At 46.3% G+C, this 25,656-nt stretch overlaps 1 protein-coding gene across 9 annotated transcripts in view; it reads right to left on the bottom strand.

Annotated features, from left to right (window-relative positions):
• Positions 1-1,488: 1,488 nt before the first annotated feature.
• Positions 1,489-25,656, bottom strand: part of svild (supervillin d) — a 174,610-nt gene continuing 150,442 nt past the window's right edge. For 8 of the 9 annotated variants that reach the window (XM_080213812.1, XM_080213807.1, XM_080213809.1 and 5 more), the window contains 11 exons: positions 25,417-25,555; positions 23,591-23,867; positions 17,570-17,724; positions 15,626-15,728; positions 14,384-14,594; positions 13,309-13,442; positions 11,757-11,912; positions 9,362-9,505; positions 9,144-9,256; positions 5,714-5,872; positions 1,489-2,892 (listed from right to left, as the gene is read on the bottom strand). In XM_080213812.1, coding sequence (XP_080069938.1) covers positions 2,806-2,892; positions 5,714-5,872; positions 9,144-9,256; positions 9,362-9,505; positions 11,757-11,912; positions 13,309-13,442; positions 14,384-14,594; positions 15,626-15,728; positions 17,570-17,724; positions 23,591-23,867; positions 25,417-25,555 — 1,678 coding nt within the window. In that variant the 3' untranslated portion in view covers positions 1,489-2,805. The remainder of the gene's footprint in view (positions 2,893-5,713; positions 5,873-9,143; positions 9,257-9,361; positions 9,506-11,756; positions 11,913-13,308; positions 13,443-14,383; positions 14,595-15,625; positions 15,729-17,569; positions 17,725-23,590; positions 23,868-25,416; positions 25,556-25,656) is intronic. The other variant, XM_080213808.1, reaches the window with a different exon arrangement.

The following is a 25,656-nucleotide window of genomic DNA, read 5'->3' as shown; positions in this document are numbered from 1 at the left end:
GGGCATTTAAGAGTCAACTGCATTGCTGTGGCTCTGGAGTCACATGTAGGCCAGACCAGGTAAGGATGGCAGATTTCCTTCCCTACAGGACAATAGTGAACTGGATGGGTTTTTATGACAATCGACAATGGTACCATGGTCCAAATTCCAGATTATTCCAGACCAGTGTGGCACAGTGCCTGGCACTGCTACTTTACAGAGTCCCGGGTTCAATTCCAGCCTTGGGTCACTGTCTGTGTGGAGTTTGCACATTCTCCCCGTATCTGCGTGGGTTCCTCCGGTTTCCTCCCACAGTCCAAAGATATGTGGGTTAGGTTGATTGGCCATGATAAACTGCCCCTTAGTGTTGGGGGAATTAATGGAGTAAATACATGGAGTTAGGAGAATAGGGCCTGGGTGGGATTGTGGTCGGTGCAGGCTCGATGGGCCAACTGGCCTCCTTCTGCAGAGTAGCAATTCTATGATTTGATTATTGGATACAAATTTGACCATCTGCCATGGCGGGATTCGAATCTGGTTCCCCCAGAGCGTTACCCTGGATTACAAGTTCGGTGACAATAACCACTACACCACCATCTTTAGTCACCTCCTAGCAGATGACTTTCTTCATGATATCAATGATGTTAACCCGGTTATTTAAGCTAGGTTAATTCTTCTGTTTAACTGCAACGAGGGACCTCAGTGGATACGTTACCTTCAGTAACCTCTAGCCTCAGCTTTTAATTTCCCTAACACTGGGCGGTCGAAAGTTAATGAAGATCCTGTAGGTTCAATGGTCACAACCACCTTCAGTCAATCCTTAAAGGGTTCAACCTAATGGTTATGGGCCTTAGGTCAATGCCACTGGGACTTGTCAATATTGCAAATGGTAACTTAAGGCTGGACAGGTTTCTTGGTAATATAAACTCATAGCATTTACAAAATATAATTAGAAAACAAAGAAAATGAAAACACTGACTTAAACTTTACATGACAATGCATTGCTCTGGTGAGACTGAGAGCCTCAAGATTCTACGTGTAACCTCTGTACAAGTGCATCACGAGCAGGAGGGATCTCACTGTGTCTGGGGGATGCTGGCTGTCCCATCAAGGTGTGGGGGGGTGGTGGGAAGGAGGTGGGGGGGGGGTGTATATGATGATGGTAGGTATACATAAAGACAAAAATGATGAGAAAAGGTCACACAGCCCATTCCTCTACAGTGAATGATGGTGACACAGTGGTTAGCACTGCTGCCTCATAGCGTCAGGGACCCGGGTGCAATTCCTGGTTTGGGTCACTGTCTGTACAGAGCCTACCTGTTCTCCCCATATCCATTGGGTTTCCTCTGGCGTGCTCCAGTTCCCTCCCACAGTCCAAAAGACGTGCTAAATTCTCCCTCAATGTACCCGAACAGGCATCGGGGTATGGCGACTTGAGGATGTTCACAGTAATTTCATTTGCAATGCTAATGTAAGCCTACTTGTCACACCAATAAACAAACTTTAAAAAAAAACTTAAACTTCTGCACAGCTATCTCAGTTACAGATATCTCTTGATTTCCTCCTGCTTTCCCATTCTCTAAACAGATCCACCAATACCTCTCTAACCTTCACTTCCCTTTCTTAATAGATACTATTTCCACTTCTAGCATGATCAACCCAGAATAACCATTTTCTTCAGGTCTGTTCCACATCTACTATTCTATGGGGGTGAAAGAGTTTTCTTAGTCTCTATTCAAATGGTTTATGCATTTTGTAATTTCATCTTTGAACTCTGTCTTCACAGTCCATGCTGATGATTCCATCTATCCTCGCCTTATCCATGTCTCCTTTAGCCTACACACTGTGCTATGTCTCCTCTCTGCTCTCTGCCAACGGCTGCCCGTATAACATTGTTCCTCCAAGTCCTGGGATGGATGGACAAGTTAGGCCAAAGACTGTAGATGCCAAATAAAATGCACTGAGCTCAGGCAGTAGGTGCCCCGTGAAGGATGGAGCAGGCCCTAACCGTTAACGTTCAGGGAAACAGTCATTGAAAAGCATGTCAAGCACAGGGACCCCGGCGTGGGGTTATCGACTCAACTGGGACGTATTTTGGAGACACCACCACGTGATCTCCCTCCTGGTCAGACAGCCTTTGTATTCTCCCACCCCCAATATATTTATAATAGATAAGTGTGGAAAAAAATTATTTCTATGTCTTTGATTCCTTGCCCTGGCTGGTAACAACCAATTTCTGGCCTTTGAATTCAAATTCCTGGAGGATTGGCAACGCTATCCCAGCATGAGAAGCGGGAATTAACTTTGGTTGAGATGAGAAAATGAAGGGGTCTTCAAGAAAATCCACAGACATAACAAAAGGGTCCAGAGGGGCAATTTTTTTCACTCAGAGGGTGGTGAGTGTCTGGAACGTGCTGCCAGAGGTAGTAATAGAGGCGGGTACAATTTTGTCTTTTAAAAAGCATTTAGACAGTTACCTGGGTAAGATTGGTATAGAGGGATATGGGCCATATGTAGGCAATTGGGATTAGCTTAATGGCACAAACTGGATGGCATGGACAAGTTGGGCTGAAGGGCCTGTTTCCATGCTGTAAACCTCTGTGACTCTAATCCACAAGTCATGCCCCACACCCAGCTTCCCATCCAATCCCAATCTGTGCACTTGTACAGAAGTTTAAACAGATGGAAGACATTTTTTACTCAGACATAACATTATATCGATGAGCCTCACTCTCCTGGCTTCTCCTATGTGATGTGGTGAACACTGCGGCGGGATAGTGGGTGGAATTGTAAACATTCCTGGGCAGACTAGGCTGAACCGCCTCCTCAGAACAGTCCTTTGGCCTTCTTCCAATTCACCTGCTTCCAGGTGGGAAGTCTGTAAAATTCCTCCTTTGACATTTGCACAATTTTCTGCAGAGGAAAACGGGACAACAAAAATTCCAAACTAGTGAAAAAAAAATGCAATAGCGACGCTAATTAAAGTGAGGTAATAAAGAACGGAGGAAAAATAAGGCATGCAGAAATGTTACGAATCTCAGGCCTGTCTCAAAATGCTTCATAGAACAAAGAACAAAGAACAACACAGCATGGGAAACAGGCCCTTCGGCCCAACGAGCCCGCGCCGCCGTCCCACTGTCTCAGTGACCTATTCATGATTTTAGTCTACGCCTAATGTGCGAGGATCAGGGAGGTCCAATATAGGGACCTTCCTATATTCATGTTAATGAGTTACTTTTAAATAAGTGTTATATGGCAAAATGTGTCGGAAGTTTTGCAAACAGCAGGATCCCACAGAGATGATTTTGACACCTATGAAATTGTCTTGGTTACATGCAATAGTGACTTCAATCAGGTCATTGCGGTTGGCCTATTGGAATATGAACCCCCTGATTAAGGAGTCAATTGATGGACCGATCGGAGAGTCTTTTCCTGATATTTAACTGGGTGTGTCAGTTCCTCTGGCACTCCTGAAGGTAGCCTGCTGACTGACAGCACTCTGTGTACTGCTATTGGAATTGTAAATAATGGGATTTTGGTGAAAGGACTTCCGCCTCCGAAGGCTTATTACACATGCTTAAAGTGGAGTAGTTTTAACGAACAGTTAATTATGAGCCCGTGCCGTCACTGAACTAAATGAGACATTTTTGGGAAACATAACTCATGCATTTATATACTGGGGGGGGAGGAATTCCTTGGCCCTGCATGCTGCAAGACCTCAAATTTCCACCCGAGCTCAAAGGACCTTTGAATGGTTTGTCAAATTTTTTGTATCACCCAAATTGCGCCCCCCCAGTGGGTGAGACAAGAGGGTTTCGGCCATTGTTCTTTGCACGTCTTTCTGGAACATACAGTACAGTGTCCCAGATGGCAACGGCTTTCCGGGCTTCTCCCGAGTTAATCAAGATACCAAAAGGTCTTCCAGCACTTCTTTTTTGAACAATACCAAGAGATAGTCTTATTGGGACCTGATAGGGTGAACATTGGGAGGATATTTCCTCATGTCCAGGGGGACTTGAACCAGGGGACACAGTTAAGAAGTAACAGGTTGTCCTTTTAAGACAGAGACAGGGAATATTTATTTCTCTCTCTCTCTCTCTGAGCTCTGTGGAATTCTCTTCCCCGGAGAGCAGTGGATGCTGGGTCATTGAATTTATTCACGTTGAGTTTGATACATTTTTGATGGACAAGAGAGTGAAGGATTATGGGGGTTGGGAGAGGGCAGACAGGGAAGTGGAGTGCAGATGACAATTAGACCAGTTGTAATCCTATCGAATGGCACAGCATTCCCTTTGTTACCCAGAGGGTGGTGACGGTCTGGAATGCACTGCCTGGGAGGGTGGTGGAGGCAGGTTGCCTTACATCCTTTAAAAAGTATCTGGATGAGCTCTTGGCACATCATTGCATTCAGGGCTATTGGCCAAATACTGCAGGCAGATGGGATTAGGTGGAAGTTCAGGAGTTTCTAATAGGTTGGTGCGGACTCGATGGACCAAAGGGCCTCTCCTGTGTTGGACGATTCTATGTCTCTAGTAGGCTCAGAGGGCCGAATGGTCTACTCCTGTTCCCAATCCTATGTTCCTGTGTAACATTTCATTGGCAAATGAACGAGAGAGGAGAATTTTATTTTTTTGTTATATAGTGAGCTGCTATGACCTGCCTGGAGAGGACAGCGAAAGCAGATTCAATGGAAGTGTACAAAAGCAAACTGGAATATCTTTGAAAAGGACTAATCTGCAGGGGAACACACAGGGGAGAGGATCTAATTGGATAGGCCCAGCAGAAGCACTATGGGGCCTTGAGTACTGGGAGATAGGGATCCGCTCACTTCCTCGGATAGATTAGCCAAGGAGTGGAGTGTCAACAATAAATAAAAGGCCTGCTAAATTTGTATAGCTCCATATCATTGAGCACAGATGGGGAAATGGGCAAATATTAGATCAGCCATTGTTTGGCTCATGATGTGTGTTCTTTAAATAAACCAAGTACTTATTCCAGATCAATGGAACCCTTTCACTATTAAGGAGACTGTCAAAACAGTCACAACGTCACAATGAATGAGCAAACAGAAAAAAACCCACAAAACAAACACTGACGCAAAGCAGATTTAAACTTTCTGCTCGCCTCTCTTGAGGGTGTAGATGCCTCGCTGTAGTTAAGGCTCTTTGGACACCCATTGCCTTCTGAGCCTCACCTAAGGTGCCATTATTCACCTGTGGACCTGGACAGTAAATGTTTTAAGGCTATACAACAGTAGAGGCATCACTATGATAGCTGATCACATTGTTCACACATATGTACTGGATGTGATCAATGCAGGTTTTTTTGAAGTTTATTTATTAGTGTCACAAGTAGGCTTATGTTAACACTGCAATGAAGTCACTGTGAAAATCCCCCAGTCGCCACACTCCAGCGCCTGCTTGGGTACACGGAGGGAGAATTTAGTATGGCCAATGCACTTAACCAGCATGTCTTTCGGACTGTGGGAGGAAACCCACTCAGACATGAGGAGAATGTGTAGACTCCGCACAGACAGTGACCTAAGCCGGGAATTGAACCTGGGTCCCTGGTTCCACTGTGCCCAGCACTCAGTATTAAGTGCCAATATGAATGTCAGCACCCAGTATTAGCCTCCATTAGTCTTTCAAACAAAACTTGCTCTGAAAAGCAATTCCTGCCAATTAATGCCAGGCATCCAAGTGCTATCACAAGGATTATTCACCACAAGTGTTACCTTAAAATCTTCATCAGATAGGTAGGTTTCTAGTCTATGTGGGTCAATGCCCTCTGGTAAGGGTCTCGACATAATTTCCTCCAGTGAGTATTGTGTCTTGCACAGTCTTGATAAAGCATCCTGAACCAGGAGCACTCTGTTGGCAACACCCTGCTGTACCTAAAACATACAAGGAATACGCTGGTGAAGAAAGTCCCTCTAAATGACAAATACCATTGCATATACACACATAGGTAGGCCCTGACTTTGTGCAATAGTTTAAAACAGGCAAGAGTCAAAGAATCATACAATCCCTACAGTGCAGAAGGAGGCCATTCAGCCCATTGAGTCTGCACCAACAACAATCCCATTCAGGGCCTATCCCTTAACCCCACGTATTTACCCTGCTAATCCCCCTGACACTAAGAGTCAATTAAGGCTAATCAACCTAACCCTCACATCTTTGGGGATCTGCAGCCTGTCTCAAAGAGCAGGATTTTACGGCCTCGCTCGTCCCAAAACAATAAAATCCTGCCTAAGGCCAACGCACCTTTCCATGGTCCACCTCTCACCCGCTCTGGTTCCTGTGGCGGGTGGGGCGGTAAAATTCCAGCCATACTCTCTCTTTTTCCATTCAAATTATTCAAAATAAAAGTCTGGAGAGATGTGAAGACACCCATTAACCATCACCTGTTTCACATCCCTTGGGACCCAGGGCAATTTGGCAAATTGGAACCAAATTGGCTTAGTGGCAGGAAGCAGAGGGTGATGGTCAAAGGTTGCTTTTGTGACTAGAATCCTGTGTCCAGTGGTATACACAGTAAGAATTCTCACAATACCAGGTTAAAGTCCAACAAGTTTATTTGATAGTAAACCCACATATGCTCTGTTTGAGACCAGAACTCTCCACTCACCACTCCTGAAAGCTTGTGGGTTTACTATCAAATAAACTTGTTGGCCTTTAACCTGGTATTGTGAGACTTCTTACTGTGTTTACCCCAGTCCAACGCTGGCATCTCTACGTCACGACTTCCAGTGGTGTACCACAGGGATCAAGGCTGGGTCCCTTGCTATTTGTTGTGTACATTAATGATCTAGAGTGGATATTGGGGGTATAATCAGTAAGTTCAAAGGTGACACAAAAATTGATGGTGTGGCAAATAGCGAGGAGGAAAGTCCAAGATTACAGGATAATATGGATGGGCAGGTCAGATGGGCAGAACAGTGGCAAATGGAATTCAATCCTGAAAGGCATGAGGCCATTCATTTTGGGAGGATTTATAAGGCAAGGGAATAAACAGTAGGACACTAGGAAGTACAGACAACCAGAGGGATATTGGGGTGCATGTCCAAAGATCCCTGAAGGTAGTAGGATAGATCGATAAGGTGGTTAAGAAGGCACATGGGCTATCTGACTTAATTACTGATGTGGAGATGCCGGCGTTGGACTGGGGTAAACACAGTAAGAAGTCTGACAACACCAGGTTTATTTGGTAGAAAACTCACAAGCTTTCAGGGTTTGCCCTTCAGGGCAAGGGCAGGGAAGAGCAAACCCCGAAAGCTTGTGAGTTTACTATCAAATAAATTGGTTGGACTTAAACCTGGTTGTGTCAGACTTCTCACTTAATTAACTGAGGCGTAGAACATAAGAGTAGGGAGGTTACGCTGGAGCTGTATAAAGCACTCGTTCCCCCACAGCTAGGGTACCGCGTGCAGTTCTGGTCACCACACTATAGGAAAGATGTGATGGCACTAGAGAGGGTGCAGAGGAGGTTCACCAAGATGTACCTGGGCTGCAGCATTTCAACGATGAAGAGAGGCTGGTTTAGGTGGGCTTGTTTTCCTTACAGCAGTGGAGGCTGAAGAGGGGAGCTGACTGAGATGTATTAAATTATGAGGCACATAGATAGAGTTGATAGAAAGAAACATTTCCCCTTAGCAATGGGGTCAATAACCAGTAAACATAGATTTATGGTAAGGGACAGAAGATTTAGAGGGAATTTGAGGAAAATCTTTTTCATCCAGTGGGTAGTGGGAGTCTGGCACTCAGTGTGGTAGAGAGGGAACCCTCACAACATTTAAGAAGCACTTGAGCTGTCAAAGAATACAGATCAAATGCTGGAAAATGGGATTAGAGTACATGGCTGTATGATGGCCAGCACAGACATGATGTGTAAAAGGGTCTCTCTGTGCTGTAAAGCTCTATGACTCTAGTCACAGCAGTAAGTCTAACTCTATCCTATTTGGATTGTAATAATTTTGTGTAACTTTGAGCTCATAAAAGGAGTTAAACATCTGACAAAGAACAAAGAACAACACAGCACGGGAAACAGGCCCTTCAGCCCAACGAGCCCGCGCCGCCATTTTAACATTATGAGTGCCCTCCTCTACCATGACCTTTGTCTACACCTATTGGGGAAGATTGAGGGGAGTCTAATTTAGGAACAATTTGTTACACCAATCAGCCTAAGAGCACGTTTTTGGGGTGTGGGAGGAAACCGGAGCACCCGGAGAAAACCCACGCAATCACGGGGAGAATGTGCAAACTCCCGCAGACACCAGTCCAAATCCATGTATCTGCACAGCAAACAGTGATAGTCACTGAGCTGTCATGTTGCCCGTCAGATGGTCCAGTTTAAGCGTACACTAACGATGTGAAGCACAAGGCAACTCTCGAAGCAACATCCAAGATCAGCCATCGCACGACCCACCGCATGTATGCCCCCTGATGGTCAACAAGGTGGACTGAATTATACCTGAAAAGATGGGTTATACACCAGGCATTAGCTTGAAACAGTGATGTAGCCCAGAGTGATGTAGCTCCAGTTTATATTGTGCTCTCTTCACAACTCTTTAATTAGGAAAGTGCATCATTGCAACAACAAAATTGTGCATTTGTAAATCACCTGTTGCATAGTAAAATTCCCTAGGCACTTCACAGGAGGGTTAGAGAAGTTTTTATTTTAAAAAGTTTTCTTTTTAAAATGAATAATGACACTATTCATTAGTGTCACAAGTAGGTTTACATTAACATTGCAATGAAGCTACCGTGAAAACTCCCCTAGTTCTCACACTCCAGTGCCTGCTCGGATACACTGAGGGAGAATTTAGCATGGCCAATCCACCTAACCAGCATATCTTTCATACTGTGGGAGAAACTGCAGCACACGGAGGAAACCCATGCAGATACGGGGAGAATGTGCAGGCTCCACACTGTGACCCAAGCCGGGAATCGAACCCTCCCCCTACTCCCCCACCGTCCCAGAGAGGAGATCATTCATAAGGACACCCCCCCCACCCCCCCCACCCTGCACCACCCCAGAGAGGAGATCATTCATAAGGAATGACGAATGATTGAGGTTCTGGAGAGTTCCTGCTTCCACAGCCCAGCTCAGGAGAGAACAATAATCGTTCTATTAAGCAGCGTTTAGTGGCCGAGGGGTGACGGTACCTGCTGTCCAATCTCCAGGTCGTATTCCCACCGCGGGAAGATATTGGTGAAGGTCAATGGCTCGGTGCCAGCAGGCACAAGGTATGCTTTCGGAGGTCGCCTGGGGTTCTTTTCTGATGGGACAAACACAAAAAAGGTACCAGTTGCCGCCTCCAGATAGTTAAACGATGTCAAAGGATTGTGTTAGCTCAGGATTTCCATCTCCCTGTGTGACTGACCTGTGCAGTATTGCAGCGTGGTCTCCATGGCACATTTCCTCTCCATGTCCCAGCGAAGCTTCGCTGAACCCGTGCATTCACTGTCTGACGGCCAACCGCCCTGCCACAGGTAAACTTCCAGCTGGTTATCCACAAGGAACAACGCTGGAGAAATCCAATGTGCAAAGTGAGACATTTATTCACAAACAATTCAGACATTCAGATCAACATTAAACCCCAGCACATTTATATTTTAGGCAGCAGACCTAGACTGAGGTCTGGGAGTCCCTTACCCTCCAGGCAGCATGGTGACACAGTGGTTAGCACTGCTGCCTCTCAGTGTCAGACATCCAGGTTCGGTTCTGGCCTCGGGTGATTGTCTATGTGGAGTTTGCATGTCCTCCCCTGTGTCTACATGGGTTTCCTCCGGGTGCTCCGGTTTCCTCCCACATTACAAAGATGTGTAGGTTAGGTGGATTAACTAGGCTAAGTGTGCAGGTTAGGGGGATTAATGGGGTAAATAAGTGGGTTTATGGGGAAAGGGTCTGAGTAAGATGCTCCTTTGGAGAGTCCATGTCAACTCAATGGGCCAAATGGCCTGTTTTTGCTCTGTGATGATTCTATGAGCTTTGTCAATGTACCTGAAACAGATGGGAAGCTACCGTTGGTGGGTGAGTGGGACTATTCACTGGCAAGCAGCTAGTTATTGTGGGGAAATCCCTCCGGAGGTGAGTGCAGAGATGGCAAGGCCAAGACTGGTGAAGAGAAAGTCGTGACTACCCGTGTGGGGCACAGGAAGCACTCTGATTCCTCTCGGCTGGGTTTCCATTTACTCCAGAGGGAGCTTAGGAACTCAATGCACGATTTTCACCTGCGAGGTGAGAACCTGGCAGTGCCGATCCCACTGTATTTTCATCTTGAGGCGATGGCCATGGACCAGGGATGGACCTCCTGAAGCAGCTTCCAGGTACTAATGGAGATGGGGAAAATGCCAAGGTGGGCAGCTTAGAATTCACCGAGATATTGACCCAATTCGCAAGAAGGTGGTTAGGCCCCCTAACTATTAACCATTCACCACCGCACCCCCCCCACTACCCATACTCCATGTCCCTTCCTACCCCACACCCCGCACCCACCCCCGTACCCTAAGTGCCCTCCTTGTGCATACCCAATCCTTCCAATTTCCACAAGGTACTGACACAATGTGCCCTGTAATAACACTGGGGAACTATTGAAATGCTCATGGAATAAACACACAGGCATTCAAACTCTCCCAGAAAAATACAGCACCTCTTACAATTTCATAAACTGTCAATAAAACACAGTCAATCGTAATTACAACTCCACAAGAGATTTTTTCTTTGCTTATTCATGGGACACGGGCCTCGTTGGCTGGCCAGCATTTATTGCCCATCCCTGGTTTGCCTGATGGCAGTTGAGAGTCAGCCGCATTGCTGTGGCTCTGAAGTGACATGTAGGCCAGGCCAGGTCAGGACAGCAGATTTCCCTCCCTAAAGGACATTAGTGAACCAGATGGGGTTTTTCCGACAATCGACAATGGTTTCTTGGTCATCAGCAGATTCTTAACTCCAGATTTTTTTTATTGCATTCGAATTCCACCATCTGCCGTGGTGGGATTCGAACCCAAGTCCCCAGAAAACTAGTTATGGTTCTGGATTAATAGTCTAATAATAATAGCACTAGGTCATCACCACCTCTCCCCCCACCAGCCACCGCCCCCCAGTTAGTATAACAAGTTAATATACTTTTTATTTACATAGTTACAATAATATTACTTTTTGAAATATCCCATTTTTGAGTTGCTGTGTTGACGGTCGGTCATTCTGCACGATGCAGCCATTCTGTGCAGAGCAAGATCCCACAATCAGCAACAAGGCAAATGCCCCGATAGTGTGTTATGAGCTCCGTTCTCTGGTAAATGGCAAGGGAGGAATGTTGGCTAGGGCACAGGGGATCCACCTGCCGCTGTAGTTTGACAACAGTTTGAAGAGGCAGATGGGATCTTCAGTAAAGAACAAGCAAATTTGATGGGGGAGGGGGGGGAACCTGCTTTGGTGCTGCAAGGTGGTGTCAGACAGATCCCTGTGGGATCTTGCTATGCTGCACCATTTCCTGCATTACAACAGTGGCTAAACCTCAAAAAATACTCAAAGTGGCTTTACACCACTAAAATCATTCTTACTTTTGATGTGGTGTCTGGTTGGATTCGGTTCATCATTTCTAGAGTAGGGTTCTAACCTGGAAGTGTCTGACACAAAACCAAACTAACTTAGACCAAGCTGGCAATGATGGCTTTGGAGAGGGACAGCCCTTGAATGCTCCTTGCTTTGTGAAACTTTAACCCTCTCTTTGGCTTGTGCACCTGTTTGGGCTGCATGCAGGAAGGAGTGTTCACCTGGCTGAGGTACTGAGCAGATGTCCTCCTGTAGAAATGGCATGGCCATGATCCCACTGGTGAGGCGTGCGGGACTGAACTGCTCCGTCGCTGTAAACTCCCCCGAGGAAGCCGTCATCCTGAAGAGCCGTGTGGTGAAGTTGTATTTCCCGGGATCTGGTGGACATAAGAGAGAATACTCAACATTCCGGAGGGAGATACCTGGGTTATTGAATAGAGCTAATTAGCAGCGAGCAACCAACTTTAGCATGTCCCAGAACACACTGGAGCTGGAGTAAACTTTGTGTTGTCTGGCACCCCACCAATCAGAATTCTCCATTAACCCGGGCTCTGGTTTCCTCCCATGCTCCAAAGATCATACAATCCCCACAGTGCAGAAGGAGGCCATTCGGCCCATTGAGCCTGCACCAACAACAATCCCACCCATGCCCTATCCCTGTAACTCCATCTATTTACCCTGCTAATCCCCCTGAGACTAAGCGGGAAATTTAGCATGGCCAATCACCCTAATGCGCACATATTTGGAGGAAACTGGAAAATTCGGAGGAAACCCACGCAGACACGGGGAGAATGTGCAAACTCCACACTGTGGCTCGAGGCCGGAATTGAACCTTTGTCCCGGGCGCTGTGAAGCTGCAGTGCCAATCACTATGTCACCGTGTTGCCCTATGTGTGGGTTGGGTTGATTGGCCATGTTGATTGGACATGGGTGGGATTGTTGTTGGGGTAGGCTCGATAGGCCAAATGGGCTCCTTCTGCACTGTAGGGACTCTATGATTCTATAATCTGGAATTTCTGATGTTCTCTGAATGCAAACTGTCACTTTACCAAGTGCAAACAGTTATAAAGTTATCCTATACACTGCATAATGTTTATCTTTATACTTGAATGTATTGTGGAAGATTAGCTGTAAAAAGAATACTGTTCTTCACTTCCTGAGTACTTAAATATTATTTCATGCTACAATACTGCACTATACTATACTGGTAGCACACTGGTTAGCACTGCTGTTTCACAGCTCCAGGGAGCTGGGTTCGATTCCTGGCTTGGGTCACTGTCTGTGTGAAGTTTACACATTCTCCTCGTGTCTGCATGGGTTTCCACCGCGTGTTCCAGTTTCCTCCCACAGTCCAAAGATGCGTGTGTTAGGTTAATTGGCTGTGCTAAAATTGCCCCTTAGTGTCCTGAGATGCGTAGGTTAGGGGGATTAGTGGGTAAATATGTAGGTATATGGGGTTAGGGCCTGGGTGGGGCTGTGGTCATTGCAGACTCGATGGGCCAAATGGCCTCTTTCTGCGCAGTAAGGTTTCTATGAAAATTTAACCTTCTGTTAAACAGCATTTTTGATTAACTGGCACCACCCATATTCCACGCTTGCTGGATAATAAAGAATTTAACTGTATAAAAGGTTCAGTCTGAAATAAAGAGAAAGTATACTCAGTGCCAGTCAATCCCACACCCTGACTCCCCGCCCCACTTCACTTTGCTTCCAGTCAGTCAATCCAGACTCTACACCCACCCCATTTTGAGCCCAGAATCCCAGTTCCACTACCTTGTAGCATGCAGTCATACGCTTTCCGATCCTGTTGTCCCAGTGCACACCAGAAATCCGGATGCTCAGAGCCTTCTTCTAACTCACACACCGTTACGTCTGTCCTACTCCATTGACCCAGCTCCTGAGGAGGGCTAAGGAAATAAAGAACTTAGTTCATAAGATATAGGAACAGAATTAGGCCCTTCGGCCCATTGGATTTGCTTCGCCATTCGATCGTGGCTGATTTTTGCATTTATACTGAGCTGAATCACGACTCCCAGAAATCGAACACAACGGAATTAGTCTGGAGTTTAGCTGCTATTGTTTGCTCAGAAAACTCATCAGTCATTCCCACAGCAAACAGCAAAGTGCTATTTCAATGGGTTGGTTGAGGGATAAGTGTTCCCCATGGTATCTGGAGAACTCGCTTGCTATTTTGATTAATGCGCTGAGATTCTTAAACACCCATTAGAAGTACAAAAAAATAAGTAGGTGCATTTCCAAGTTGGACACCTCATCTGGAAGATATCCCCTCTGACCTTCCTGCACTACCCCCCCTTAGGTTGTGTTTTTAAATCCTGGGGTGAGATTAGGAACTTCATTCTGTCAGATTAAAGGTGAGGGACTGATAATCTGAGGGTGAGTTGTTTTCACAATGGAACAAAACAGGATGTAGAATCCATTAGGCCAAATCTTCCACACTGTTATCTCGTTCTAATTGCTCTTCTGCAATTTCTTTTGAATATTTTTCTGCCCTGCCCAGGTAGTGAATAAGTCCCGTCCACCCAATCCTGTCCTCGTCTGGTGCAGAGTCTCATTCATCCTCTGAAGCAATGATGACCATAGTTACTGCATGACCCTCAGGTTGTTTCTTGGTATGTTGGTGTCGGGAGACGTATATTTAATTTTGCACTTTGTGGGAAATAAAAGTGCTGGCACAACTGGTTCGATACCTGCGCTGCAATTCTTTTCCTTTGGAGGAGGAGGGAGCTAGTGAGTTGCAGAGACAAAAAAATCAGAGCCTTCCTAACGTAAAGATTCTCGGCAGCTTTCACTCTGGCAGGCAGATTTCTGAATGCAATTCCACCCTTACCGTTCTTTAATGTGATTGGCTGCCGTCCTGCCGACCTCCTTTCCATTGGCTTGAACTTTGCAGCCATGCCACAGGTAGATGCGAGCTTGCTGAGTGTTCACCAGGACAAGAGAGCCCCTGGAGCGCAGGCTCCTGCACTCACACGCCACCTCCAGGAGGCTCCCCTCAACTGCAACCTCTCCCTGCACGATGAACAACCTCCAAAGCCCTGCTGAAGATAGATGGCAGAATAACTTAGAATCTGGGCAGAAGGGATTGGGAAAGACCAACAGATACTCAATGGCAACGTTTGAAAAAGTGTGGAGTGACACAGTTTTGAAGGTGACAGTCCCTTGTGAGAATAGTTACCAAAGCACATTTGATAAATGGCTCTCCAAAGAGAGGCTCCAAGTACAAAAGCAGAGAGATTCTGTTTTGATTTGACTCATTATTGTCACATGTACTGGGATACAGTGAAAAGTATTATCTCTTGTGCGCTGTACAGACGAAACATACTGTTCATTGAATACATGGAGGAGAAGAAAGGGAAGGGTGCAGAATATAGTGTTACAGTCATAGCTAGGATATAGAGAAAGATCAACTTAATGCGAGGTAAGTCCATTCAACACTTCAGATGCTGACAGGAAAGCATCAATGCCGATAGGGAGGGAATTGCAGGATTTTGACCCAGCAACCGCAAAGGAATGGTGACTTATTTGCAAGTCAGGATGGTGAGTGGCTTGGAGGGGAACTTGCAGGTGGTGGTGTTCCCATGTATCTACTGCCCTTGTCCTTCTGGATGGAAGTGGTCGTGGGTTTGGAAAGTGCTGTTTAAGGATCTTTGGTGAGTTGCTGCAGTGCATCTTGTAGGTAGCACACATTACTACTACTGAGCATCAATGGTGGAGGGAGTGGATGTTTGTGGATATGGTGCCAATCAAGCGGGCTGTTTTGCCCTGGATAGCGTCAAGTTCTTCAATCTTATTGGAGCTGCAGCCATCCAGGCAAGCGGGAAGTGTTCCATCACACTCCTGACTTGTGCTTTGTAGAGGGTGGATAGGCTTTGGGGAATCAGCAGGTGAGTTACTTGCCGCAGTATTCCTAGCCTCTGACCTACTCTTGTAGCCACAGTGTTTATGTGGCGAGTCTGGGGGAGTGGAAGTTCTTTCCTTTAAACAACCATCAGGGATTATTGTTTTTGCACAGTTTTCTACACAAAAGACTCAAATTCTGCTTCTTTAAAAAAAGGTTCATAATCCAAACCTTCTGAGCTTCTGATGTTATCCCTCCTGCCACTGTGGATGATCATTCCTCCTTGGAACAGCTGGAGAAAGCAAGGCGGCTCCTTCCCCTGGGACACCAGCACCTAGGCAACAACACACACATTTAACCCTTGGTCAACCAATCAGCAGCATTGTTACAGCAAAGCCACATTTGATTCGCTTTAACAAAATATCAAGCAGGAAGGTCTTTTCTATTATCAGGATGCTTTTGATGGAGTGCCGCACATTGTATTTCTCATACACAAACAGAACGAGAGAAGGTGAACAAGGGGGAATATATGGGCTACTGTGTCCCTTTAGCAGACTCCTCGAGGTGAATTTTCCCATTCCACCCACCACAGGAATCATAACGGGTGATGGGTGGACCATGGAAAGATCCACTGGCCTTGGGCAGGATTTTCCAGTTTTGGGGTGAGCGTGGCCAGAAAATTCTGCCCCTTATGTCTTTTTCACAACTCACATGCCCACCTATCTTAGTGTCATTAGCAAATGTAGCCACTATACACTTGGTCCCTTCATCCAAATCATTGATATCCATTGTAAATGGATGAGGTCCCAGCACTGATCGCTGTTGCCCTCCACTTAATACATCCTGCCAACCTGATAACGGCCAGTTCCCTGTTACTTAACTAATCTCTATCCATTCATGCTGATATTTTACCCTCTACACCATGAGCTCTATGTAGTCCATGTCTAACAAAATAAATGATGTGGAGATGGTGGCGTTGGACAGGGGTGGGCACAGTAAGAAGTCTCGCAACACCAGGTTAAAGTCCAACAGGTTTATTTGGAATCATAGGCTTTCAGAGTGCTATTCCTTCATCAGGACAGGGAGGTTAGTTCACAAACATGGCATATACAAGCAATGACACAATTGCAAGGTAATTGTAGATTAGGATGTGATGGGCAGGGGTAAACAACTGATTTGGTAGATACAGGAGTGTCTATGGCGATCTTAACAGATGAAAGGCACTCAACAAGGTAAGTAATTGAAGGCAAGGAATCGGAGGCAACCTATTGGCTAAGATAGGAAATTAAGGAGTCAGAGAAGGATAATGGGTACTTACTTAAATTGTGAAGATGTGCCAAGGGTCTGTACTAAGGCCACAGCTTTTCACCATACAGATATGTTGGATGAAGGAATAGAGAATTGTGTAGCTTGGTTTGCTGATGCCATCTGGTTAGGTGGCACAGAAAAGGTCCCACTTTTTTGTGTGGGCGCGGGAGGGTGTGGGGGGAGGAAGGGATGTCCCCTTTCCTTCCTGCCTCCCTTTAAATCGATCTGATATGTGGAAGCCAGACAAATAAAATTGAGTTTTCAAAGCTCGATTATATTAAAAAGGGTATGGAAGAGCAGTCAGTAACCCAGGCTTACAGCGAGCTGACCAGCTGAACTGGACTGTTTCCCAATTCCACATACGCCCTTAGCTCAGTCCTTTCAGTACACTGTCTGCTGGACACTCCAGTGAAAGCCGAGGGCAGAATCTGAAAACTAGAACTAGCCTATTTAGGAATGATATTTTTTCCAGACACGAGATAGTGAAATCCAGAAGTCTCTCCCACATACAACATATCCACAGCGCAGCAGAAACTAACAGGAGTAAAATATTTCCTACAATCACCAAAGATAGTGGTTGTTGGACCAATTGTAATTTTCAAGCTTAAGATTGATAGATTTTTGTGAAGTGTGGGTATCGAGGGATATGGAGCGAACACAAGCAAATGGGATTGATGTTCAGATCAGCCATGATCACATAAGGATAGTAGGGTAGGTTTGAGGGGCTGAATGGTCCTCTGTCCCTATAACTGTCTGGTCTGATTTTGGATGGTGCGGTGTCACAGCAGTAATCTGACTAGCTACGGTGACTATAATTCTGTAATTGCCACTCCATCCTACCCCGTGCCTCTGATCCAATGGTGTTACCTGCGCCTCTCTGTCCTTGCCCAGTTCCACTGTGGTCAGTGCCGAGGTTCCTTTGCCGCTGATGCTCGATAGGCGACCCTGCCAGAAGAAATACGCGGATCGCTCCTTCCCAGGACCGGCACTGCTCAGCTGATCCGGCCTCTGTCGCTTCGCCACTGCGAGACAGCACAGGGAGATCCCAACTCAGACACACTGCATTGACGGAAACGTCCAACCTCGCTAAATTCTCCATTCTCGCTGGCAGCGGAGAGGGAACAGATGAGATTGGCGAATCCCACCTATAGTTTCTCTAATAAGGGCAGGTTAGTACCCCATCTGTTTTCCATCAGGTCCTGGTCTCAGTTACACCAGAATCTTTATTTACAGTAGCGATTTTAAACAAACATCCTTACAACATCAGTTTCAGCATAAGGTAGCCACGCTCCGCTGACGTCAGTTGGATAAATCCCAAGCCTGGTGTGGAAGTGAGTCCTATAACTTGGACCCCAGATCTAAGCTGCTTTGAATCAGCGTTAAAGAAAGAATTGTACTTGAATTGTGGGTGGCACGGTGGTTAGCACTGCTGCCTCACAGTGCCAGGGTGCTGGGCTCAATTCTGGCCTGGAGTCACTGTCTGTGTGGAGTTTGCACATTCCCCCCGTGTCTGCGTGGGTTTCCTCCAGGGGCTCCAGTTTCCTCCCACACTCCAAAGATATACATGATTGGCCATGCTAAAGTGTCAGGGGGATTAGCAAATATATGGTGTTACGGGAATAGGGCGTGGGTGGCATTGTGATTAGTACAGATTCAATGGGCTGAATGGCTTCCTTCTGTACTGTAGGGATTCTATGATTTATGTGGCACCTTCCCCCAACTTTAGATTATCCCCAAGTTTCCAAGATGAAGGGGAACATAAAATTGCACGGATTGTGCCTGCTCTGACCCTGATGCAATTTTATGGTGGGGTGGACAGGAACCTCATGCTCCTATTAAGGCCCTTTGGTGACCACTTAATGGCCATTTCAGGGTCTTCTCTTGTCCAACCTCAATTTCTGTGCCAGTTGGCACCAGTTGGATCAGGTGCCAACTAGAAAAGTGAATTTTTTCCATCTGAGCAGAAAGTGGAGGTGGGGAAATGAGGTCCCTTAGAATCTGAGGCACCCTCCCCTCAGGGAGCTAGGAGCTTCGGCCCTCCCTCCTACACCCCTGCCCTACCTCCCAACACTGGGATTTCTTCCGTCCCCTCATGCCCCTGCCCACTCCAACACCATGACCTTCCAGGGCATCTCCTACTCTGTTGCTCTTGAAGTCCTTGATGCTTACCTGAAGTGGGATCCCAGGACTTAGGCTCAGGTGTGGCACTGCAGTACCTCTTCTGGCCACTGCAGCGCTGTGCCCATGCCTGGAGAGGTTGGAGAGTTGTCAGTCAATCTGATTGGCCGAGGATTCTCCAAGGCAGAACTGCCATTCACGCCTGTTGCCAATCAATGCTCATTTGAATGTAAAATAAATTTAAAGTTTATTTATCAGTGTCACAAGCAGCCTTACATCAACACTGCAGTGAAGTTAATGTGAAAATCCCCTAGTTGCCACACTCCGGCACCTGTTCGGGTACACTGAGGGAGAACTTAGCAAGGCCGATGCACCCTGACCAGCATGTCTTTCAGACTGGGAAGAAACCGGAGAACCCAGAGGAAACCCACGCAGACACGGGGAGAATGTGCAAACTCTACACAGATGGTGACCCCAGCTAGGAATCGATCCCCGGTCCCTGGCGCTGTGAGCCGGCAGTGCTAACCACTGTAGTGGGCCTGTGAGAGACAGCAGGATGCATCCTGGAAATTCAGGCCTCAGTGTGGTTACCACAGTTGGAAATCGGCTGAGCATCAACTGAGTGGAAACTCTTCCTTTTGCAGAAGGCAGATGAGGTTGCTGAGAAGGGCTCTGCTGCCCCCTTCTGCCCACACAGATAACTAACCGGGCCTCTGTCGAGCTCATAGAAAGGAACCATATGTTTCCTTGTTCATCAGCCTTTTTTGGGACCCATGTAGAGTTGGATCTCAGAGACTTGTCAGGATTTGGGAATTTGCCTCCTTTATATTAACAATGTCTCATCAGGTGAATTGCTTGAAGGACATTCTCAGGATAAAAAAACACCTTTAAGTAAAAGGTTACTCTCTCTCAGGTCCCTCCTCCACCCTACACCAGGCAAATTAACCTGCGACTTACACAAAAACATGTCAGGTTTCATGTGAGGGTGGCACAGTGGTTAGCACTGCTACCTCACAGTGCCAAGGACCTGGGTTGAGCCTGTGTAGGGTGCTCTTTCACAGAGACAGTGCAGACTCGATGGGCCGAATGTCCTCCTTCTACACTGCAGGGACTCTATGGTACTATGTCCAGTGAAGACACCCAACCCTACTTCACCATCACCATTCTCAACACCTCCTGCCCCCAACCCCAATCACAGGGTCTTTGATTTGTCAGACTTCTGGCCTGGCATCCAATATTGGATAAGCAGAAAATTTCTCCCACTAAACACAGGGAAGACTGATCCCATTTGTCTTTAGACCCCACCATAGAAACTCGGATCCCAAGCCAACAACCCTTGTCTAAGTTTGAATCAGTTTGGTTGTCCCTCTGATACCTCCTACAACCCTCCGCAATCTCTATCCTCCTCCAATTCCAGCCTCTTCCACATCCTTGATTCCACCATTTGTGGTCATACCTTCCACAGCCGAGACACTTGAGTCCGGAATTCATTCCTTGAAATTTCCACATCCCCTCCCCTAAAATCACTCCTTAAAATTATTAGAATCAAGCACTTTGTTGAGGGTCTGGAGTCACACAGAGGACAGACTGGGTCAGAATGGCAGATTTCCTTCCCTAAATGATATTATTGACCCTTTTAGGGTTTTGCATCAATCCGGTGGTTACATTGTCACCATTGCTGTTACGAGTATTGCACAATGTTGCATGTGTTTGCATGACATTGTAGTGCAAAAGTGCTTGGCACTGCAAGGGTTAACACTGGGACGAGGGAACAGCACCGCCCACGGTATGATGCAGAGAGTCACACGGTAACAGACCGGTAGAACACTATAGAAAGAAGCAGCCTGCATGGAGCCAGATCATGCATAACGGCACTGACTGGAATCTGTACATTGTTACAGACTAACGATAAATGGGTTATGTTTAAACATGCAGGTTTAATGTCTCATCATTGAGACATCAAACAAACCCATAATGCAGCATGATATTCAGTAGTGGCACGATAACTAGCTTTCTGAATTTCCGGATTGATTTAATTCATGGAATTTAAAATCACCAGCTGCTACAAAGGGATTTCAATTCATATCTTTGCATTATCAGTCCAGGTGCCTGAATCATCTATCCAGACCCCAGGATCATGAGTCCAGCCCTCCGGATCACTTGCCCAGGCCTTCGGATCATTAGTCCAAGCCTCTGATCACTAGCCCAGGATTACTAGTCCATGCTCCAGGATCACTAACTAGTCCAGGCCTCTAGATCACTAGTTCAGGCCCCAGGATCACTAGCCCAGGTTCCAGTGTCACTAATGCAAGCCCCGGGATCACTAGTCCAGGCCTCCGGACCATAGTCCAGGCCTCCGGACCATAGTCAAGGCCTCCGGACCATAGTCAAGGCCTCCGGATCATAGTCAAGGTCTCCGGATCACTAGCCTAGGCCACAGGTTCATTAGCCCAGGCCCCAGAATCTCTAGTCCAGGCCCCAGGATCACTAGTTCAGGCCCCTTGATCACTAGTCCAGGCCCCAGGATCACTAGCCCAGGCCCCAGGATAATTAGTTCATGCCCAGGATCACTAGTCGAGGCCACTGAATCACAAGCCCAGGCCTCTGGATCACTAGTCCAGTAACATAAGAACATAAGAAATAGGAGTAGGAGTAGGCCATCTAGCCCTTCGAGCCTGCCCCGCCATTCAATAAGATCATGGCTGATCTGAAGTGGCTCAGTTCCACTTTCCCGCTTTCTCCCCATAACCCTTAATTCCCTTGCCTACCAAAAACCTATCTACCCGTGTCTTAAATATATTTAGCGAGGTAGCCTCTACCACATCAACGGGCAGAGAATTCTAGAGATTCACCACCCTTTGAGTGAAGAAATTCCTCCTCAACTCTGATCTAAACTGCCCCCCCCCCCTTATCTTGAGGCTGTGCCCTCTAGTCCTGCTGTCCTTTCTGAGCGGGAAGAATCTCTCTACCTCTATCCTATCCATCCCCTTCATTATCTTATACGTCTCTATAAGATCCCCCCTCATCCTTGTAAATTCCAACGAATACAAACCCAGTCTATTCAGCCTCTCCTCATAGCTCAACCCCCTCAACTCCGGTATCAGCCTAGTGAACCTCCTCTGCACTCCCTCCAAGGCCAAAATATCCTTGCGCAAGTACGGTGACCAAAACTGCACACAATACTCCAGCTGCGGCCTCACCAGTGCCCTGTACAGTTGCAGCAAGACCTCCCTGTTTTTATATTCAATCCCCTTCGCTATAAAGGCCAGCATCCCATTTGCCTTCTTGATCACCTGCTGCATCTGCAGGCTGGGTTTTTGCGACTCATGCACAAGGACCCCCAGGTCCCTCTGCACCGTAGCATGCTGCAGCTTTTCGCCCTTTAAATAGTAGTCCCTCCTACTATTATTCCTGCCAAAGTGGATAACCTCACACTTGCTAACATTGTACTCCATCTGCTAGGTCCTCGCCCACTCGCTCAGCCTATCCAGATCCCTCTGCAGACTTTCCACACCCTCCGCACAATTTGCTTTTCCACTTATCTTTGTGTCATCAGCAAATTTCGACACCCTACACTCAGCCCCCTCCTCCAAATCATCTATATAAATGGGAAATAGCTGAGGCCCCAGCACCGACCCCTGGGGCATTCCACTAGTCACCAACCGCCAATCCGAATAGCACCCATTGATACCAACTCTCTGCCTCCTATTAGACAACTAATCCCCTATCCACGCTAACACCTTACCCCCAACTCCATGCCCCCTAACCTTCTGTAACAACCTTTTGTGCGGCGCCTTATCAAACGCCTTCTGAAAATCGAGAAACACCACATCCACTGGTTCCCCTCCGTCCACCGCACTAGACACATCCTCATAGAATTCCAATAAATTCGTCAGACACGACTTCCCCTTAACGAATCCGTGCTGCATCTGCTCTATCAAACAATTTTTCTCAAGGTGCCTCGCTATTTCTTCTTTGATGACGGATTCAAGCATTTTTCCCACAACAGACGTTAAACTAATCGGCCTACAATTCTCTGCCTTTTGCCTGCTACCCTTTTTAAACAGCGGCGTAATATTAGCCGTTTTCCAATCTTCCGGCACTTCCCCGGAATCCAGCGAGGTTTGGAAAATAATCACTAAGGCATCTACTATCACCTCTGCCATTTCCTTCAGAACCCTGGGATGCATTCCATCCGGTCCTGGGGACTTGTCCACCATCAGTCCCGCTAGCCGATCAAGCACTACCTCTCTAGTGACAGTAATCGCATTCAGGCCCTCAACTCCTACCATCCTTCTATCTTTAATACCCGGCAAACTATTCGCGTCCTCCTCCGTGAAGACCGAGGCAAAAAACTTATTCAAGGCCTCAGCCATTTCCTCATCCCCCACCACTAAATCCCCCCTCTCATCCTCTAAGGGTCCAACATTCACCCTAGCCAGCCTCCTCCTCTTTATATATTTATAAAAACTCTTACTATCCTTTTTTATATTTAGTGCTAGTTTAGCTTCATAGTCTATCCTTCCTTTCTTTATCATCTTCTTCACCATTGACCAACATTTTGGTCACCTGTCCCAGTATTGCCTGATGTGGCTTAGTGTCAATATTCATTTAATAAGACTTCTGTAAGGTGTCTGAAGATATGTTTAAAATTAAAGTTGCAATTGAAATGTAAATTATTGTTATTGTTTACTAAACATGGCCACCAGAGGGCAGACTGATACAAGCTGAGCAATAGGTACAGTGTGTGGCGTCCACTCATTCCCTTACCCAGACTGCTGATGGTGTATTTCCACTGAATAACGTAAGTGTCCCCCTCATGGAACTGGCCGTAGCTCCCCCTGGGGAGCTTGCTGTGGTCAAACTCCTGAACGTGCCAGATCTCCACGTCAATGGTCTTCAGTTCTGACGTTCTCTCATCGTCCATCTGTAGAAATCCGTAACCACGTTGGACGTTGACTCCATCCAGGACTGTTCCAGATGGCACTTCCGGCCGAGGAATCAGTAGCTTAGCATCATACGGCTTCAGGTCAATCTGGGACTCTAACTGAGAAACAAAAAGAGAGATAAACAGGGGAATTAAGTGTTATGGGGAGAGGGCGGGCAAGTGGAACTGATCCACTTCAGATCAGCCATGATCTTATTGAATGGCGGGGCAGGCTCAAAGGGCTAGATGGCCTACTTCTGCTCCTATTCCTTATGTTGTTATGTTCGTAAATGACCCTACATAAACATTTACAAGATATTTGGAGGTTTAATTTCCTGTATTACTGAAATGGCTAACAATTGGACCAGGTGTAGTCTATTTAACCTCTAAAGCCAAAGCCAACAAGTTTCCAAATTTTACCATCAACTTCTAATGGTTTATTGCCGTTTTCTACATCACAAAACTGACTACACTTCAAAAATATTCCAGTGATTGTAAAGAGCTTTCAACAATCTTGGGCAGTGAAAGATGCTATAGACATACGAGCACTTATAGTCCATTGTCACTTATATTAATGATTTGGATGAAAATATAGAGGCATAGTTAGTAAGTTTGCAAATGACACCAAGATTAGTGGCATGGTGGAGAGTGAAGAAAATTATCTCCAATTGCAATGGGATCTTGATCAATTGGGCCAGTGAGCTGACGAATGGCAGATGGAGTTTAGACAAATGCAAGGTGATGCATTTTGATAGATTGAATCAGGGAAAGACTGACTCAGTTAATAGTCGGACGTTGGAGAGAGTTACAGAACAAAGAGATCTAGGGGTACATGTTCATAGCTCCTTGAAGGTGGACAGAGTGGTGAAGAAGGCATTTGGTATGCTTGGTTTCATCGGTCAGAACATTGAATGTTAGGATGTCTTGTTGAAGTTGTACAAGACATTGGTAAGGCCACACTTGGAATAATGTGTGCAATTCTGGTCACCCTGTTATAGAAAGGATATTATTAAACTAGAAAGAGTGCAGAAAAGAATTACTAGGATGCTACCGGGACTTGATGGATTGAGTTATAAGGAGAGGCTGAGTAGACTGGGACTTTTTTCTCTGGAGCGTAGGAGGCTGAGGGGTGACCTTATAGAAGTTTATAAAATAACGAAGGGCATAGACAAGGTAGATAGTCAATATCTTTTCCCAAATGTAGAGAAGTCTAAAACTAGAGGGCATCCTTCCTCAGATAAGGACACCAAAACTGCACCGAATATTCCAGATGTGGCCTCATAGCCCTATACAATTGCAGCAAAACATCCCTATCCCTATACTCAAATCCTCTCACTATGAAGGCCAACATACCATTTGTCTTCTTTTCAGCCTGCTGCATCTGCGTGCTTACTTTCAGCGACTGATGAACGAGGACTCCAAGGTCTCTTTGAGTATCCACCCCTCTCAATTTATACCCATTCGAGTAATAATCTGTCTTCCTATTATTGCTACCGAAGTGAATAACCTCCATTATTGTCACTGGATCAAAATCCTGTAACTCTCTACCCGACAGCATCATGGGTGTACCTACACCACATGGACTGCAATGTTTAAGAATGTGGATCACCACTAACTTCTCAAGGGCAGCCAGCGATATCCACATCCCTGAATACATTTTAAAAAGTACCTTGAACTCGGTTGTGATCTCAATTTCTCTTTGCACCGGTTGCTTCGACTCTGCCCAGTCCAGAAACTTCTCCTTGAACAGAATTGTTTCATTATGCTCAGACAATCGACCGAAGATTACCCAGTCAGGGCGCCCCTGTCTGTGGAAGGGAAAGGAACATTTGTTTGAGTATTTCTGTGAGACGGAAAATCGAACTCAGTAAATTCTAACAGTTGGACAATAGAGCCACAGAATGACAAC

The sequence above is a fragment of the Carcharhinus amblyrhynchos genome, chromosome 27, assembly GCF_965287045.1.
Source record: "Carcharhinus amblyrhynchos chromosome 27, sCarAmb.v2.hapA, whole genome shotgun sequence".
Classification (NCBI taxonomy): domain Eukaryota; kingdom Metazoa; phylum Chordata; class Chondrichthyes; order Carcharhiniformes; family Carcharhinidae; genus Carcharhinus; species Carcharhinus amblyrhynchos.
Note: the sequence above shows the minus strand (reverse complement) of the source record. Positions and strands in the feature narration are given on the sequence as shown.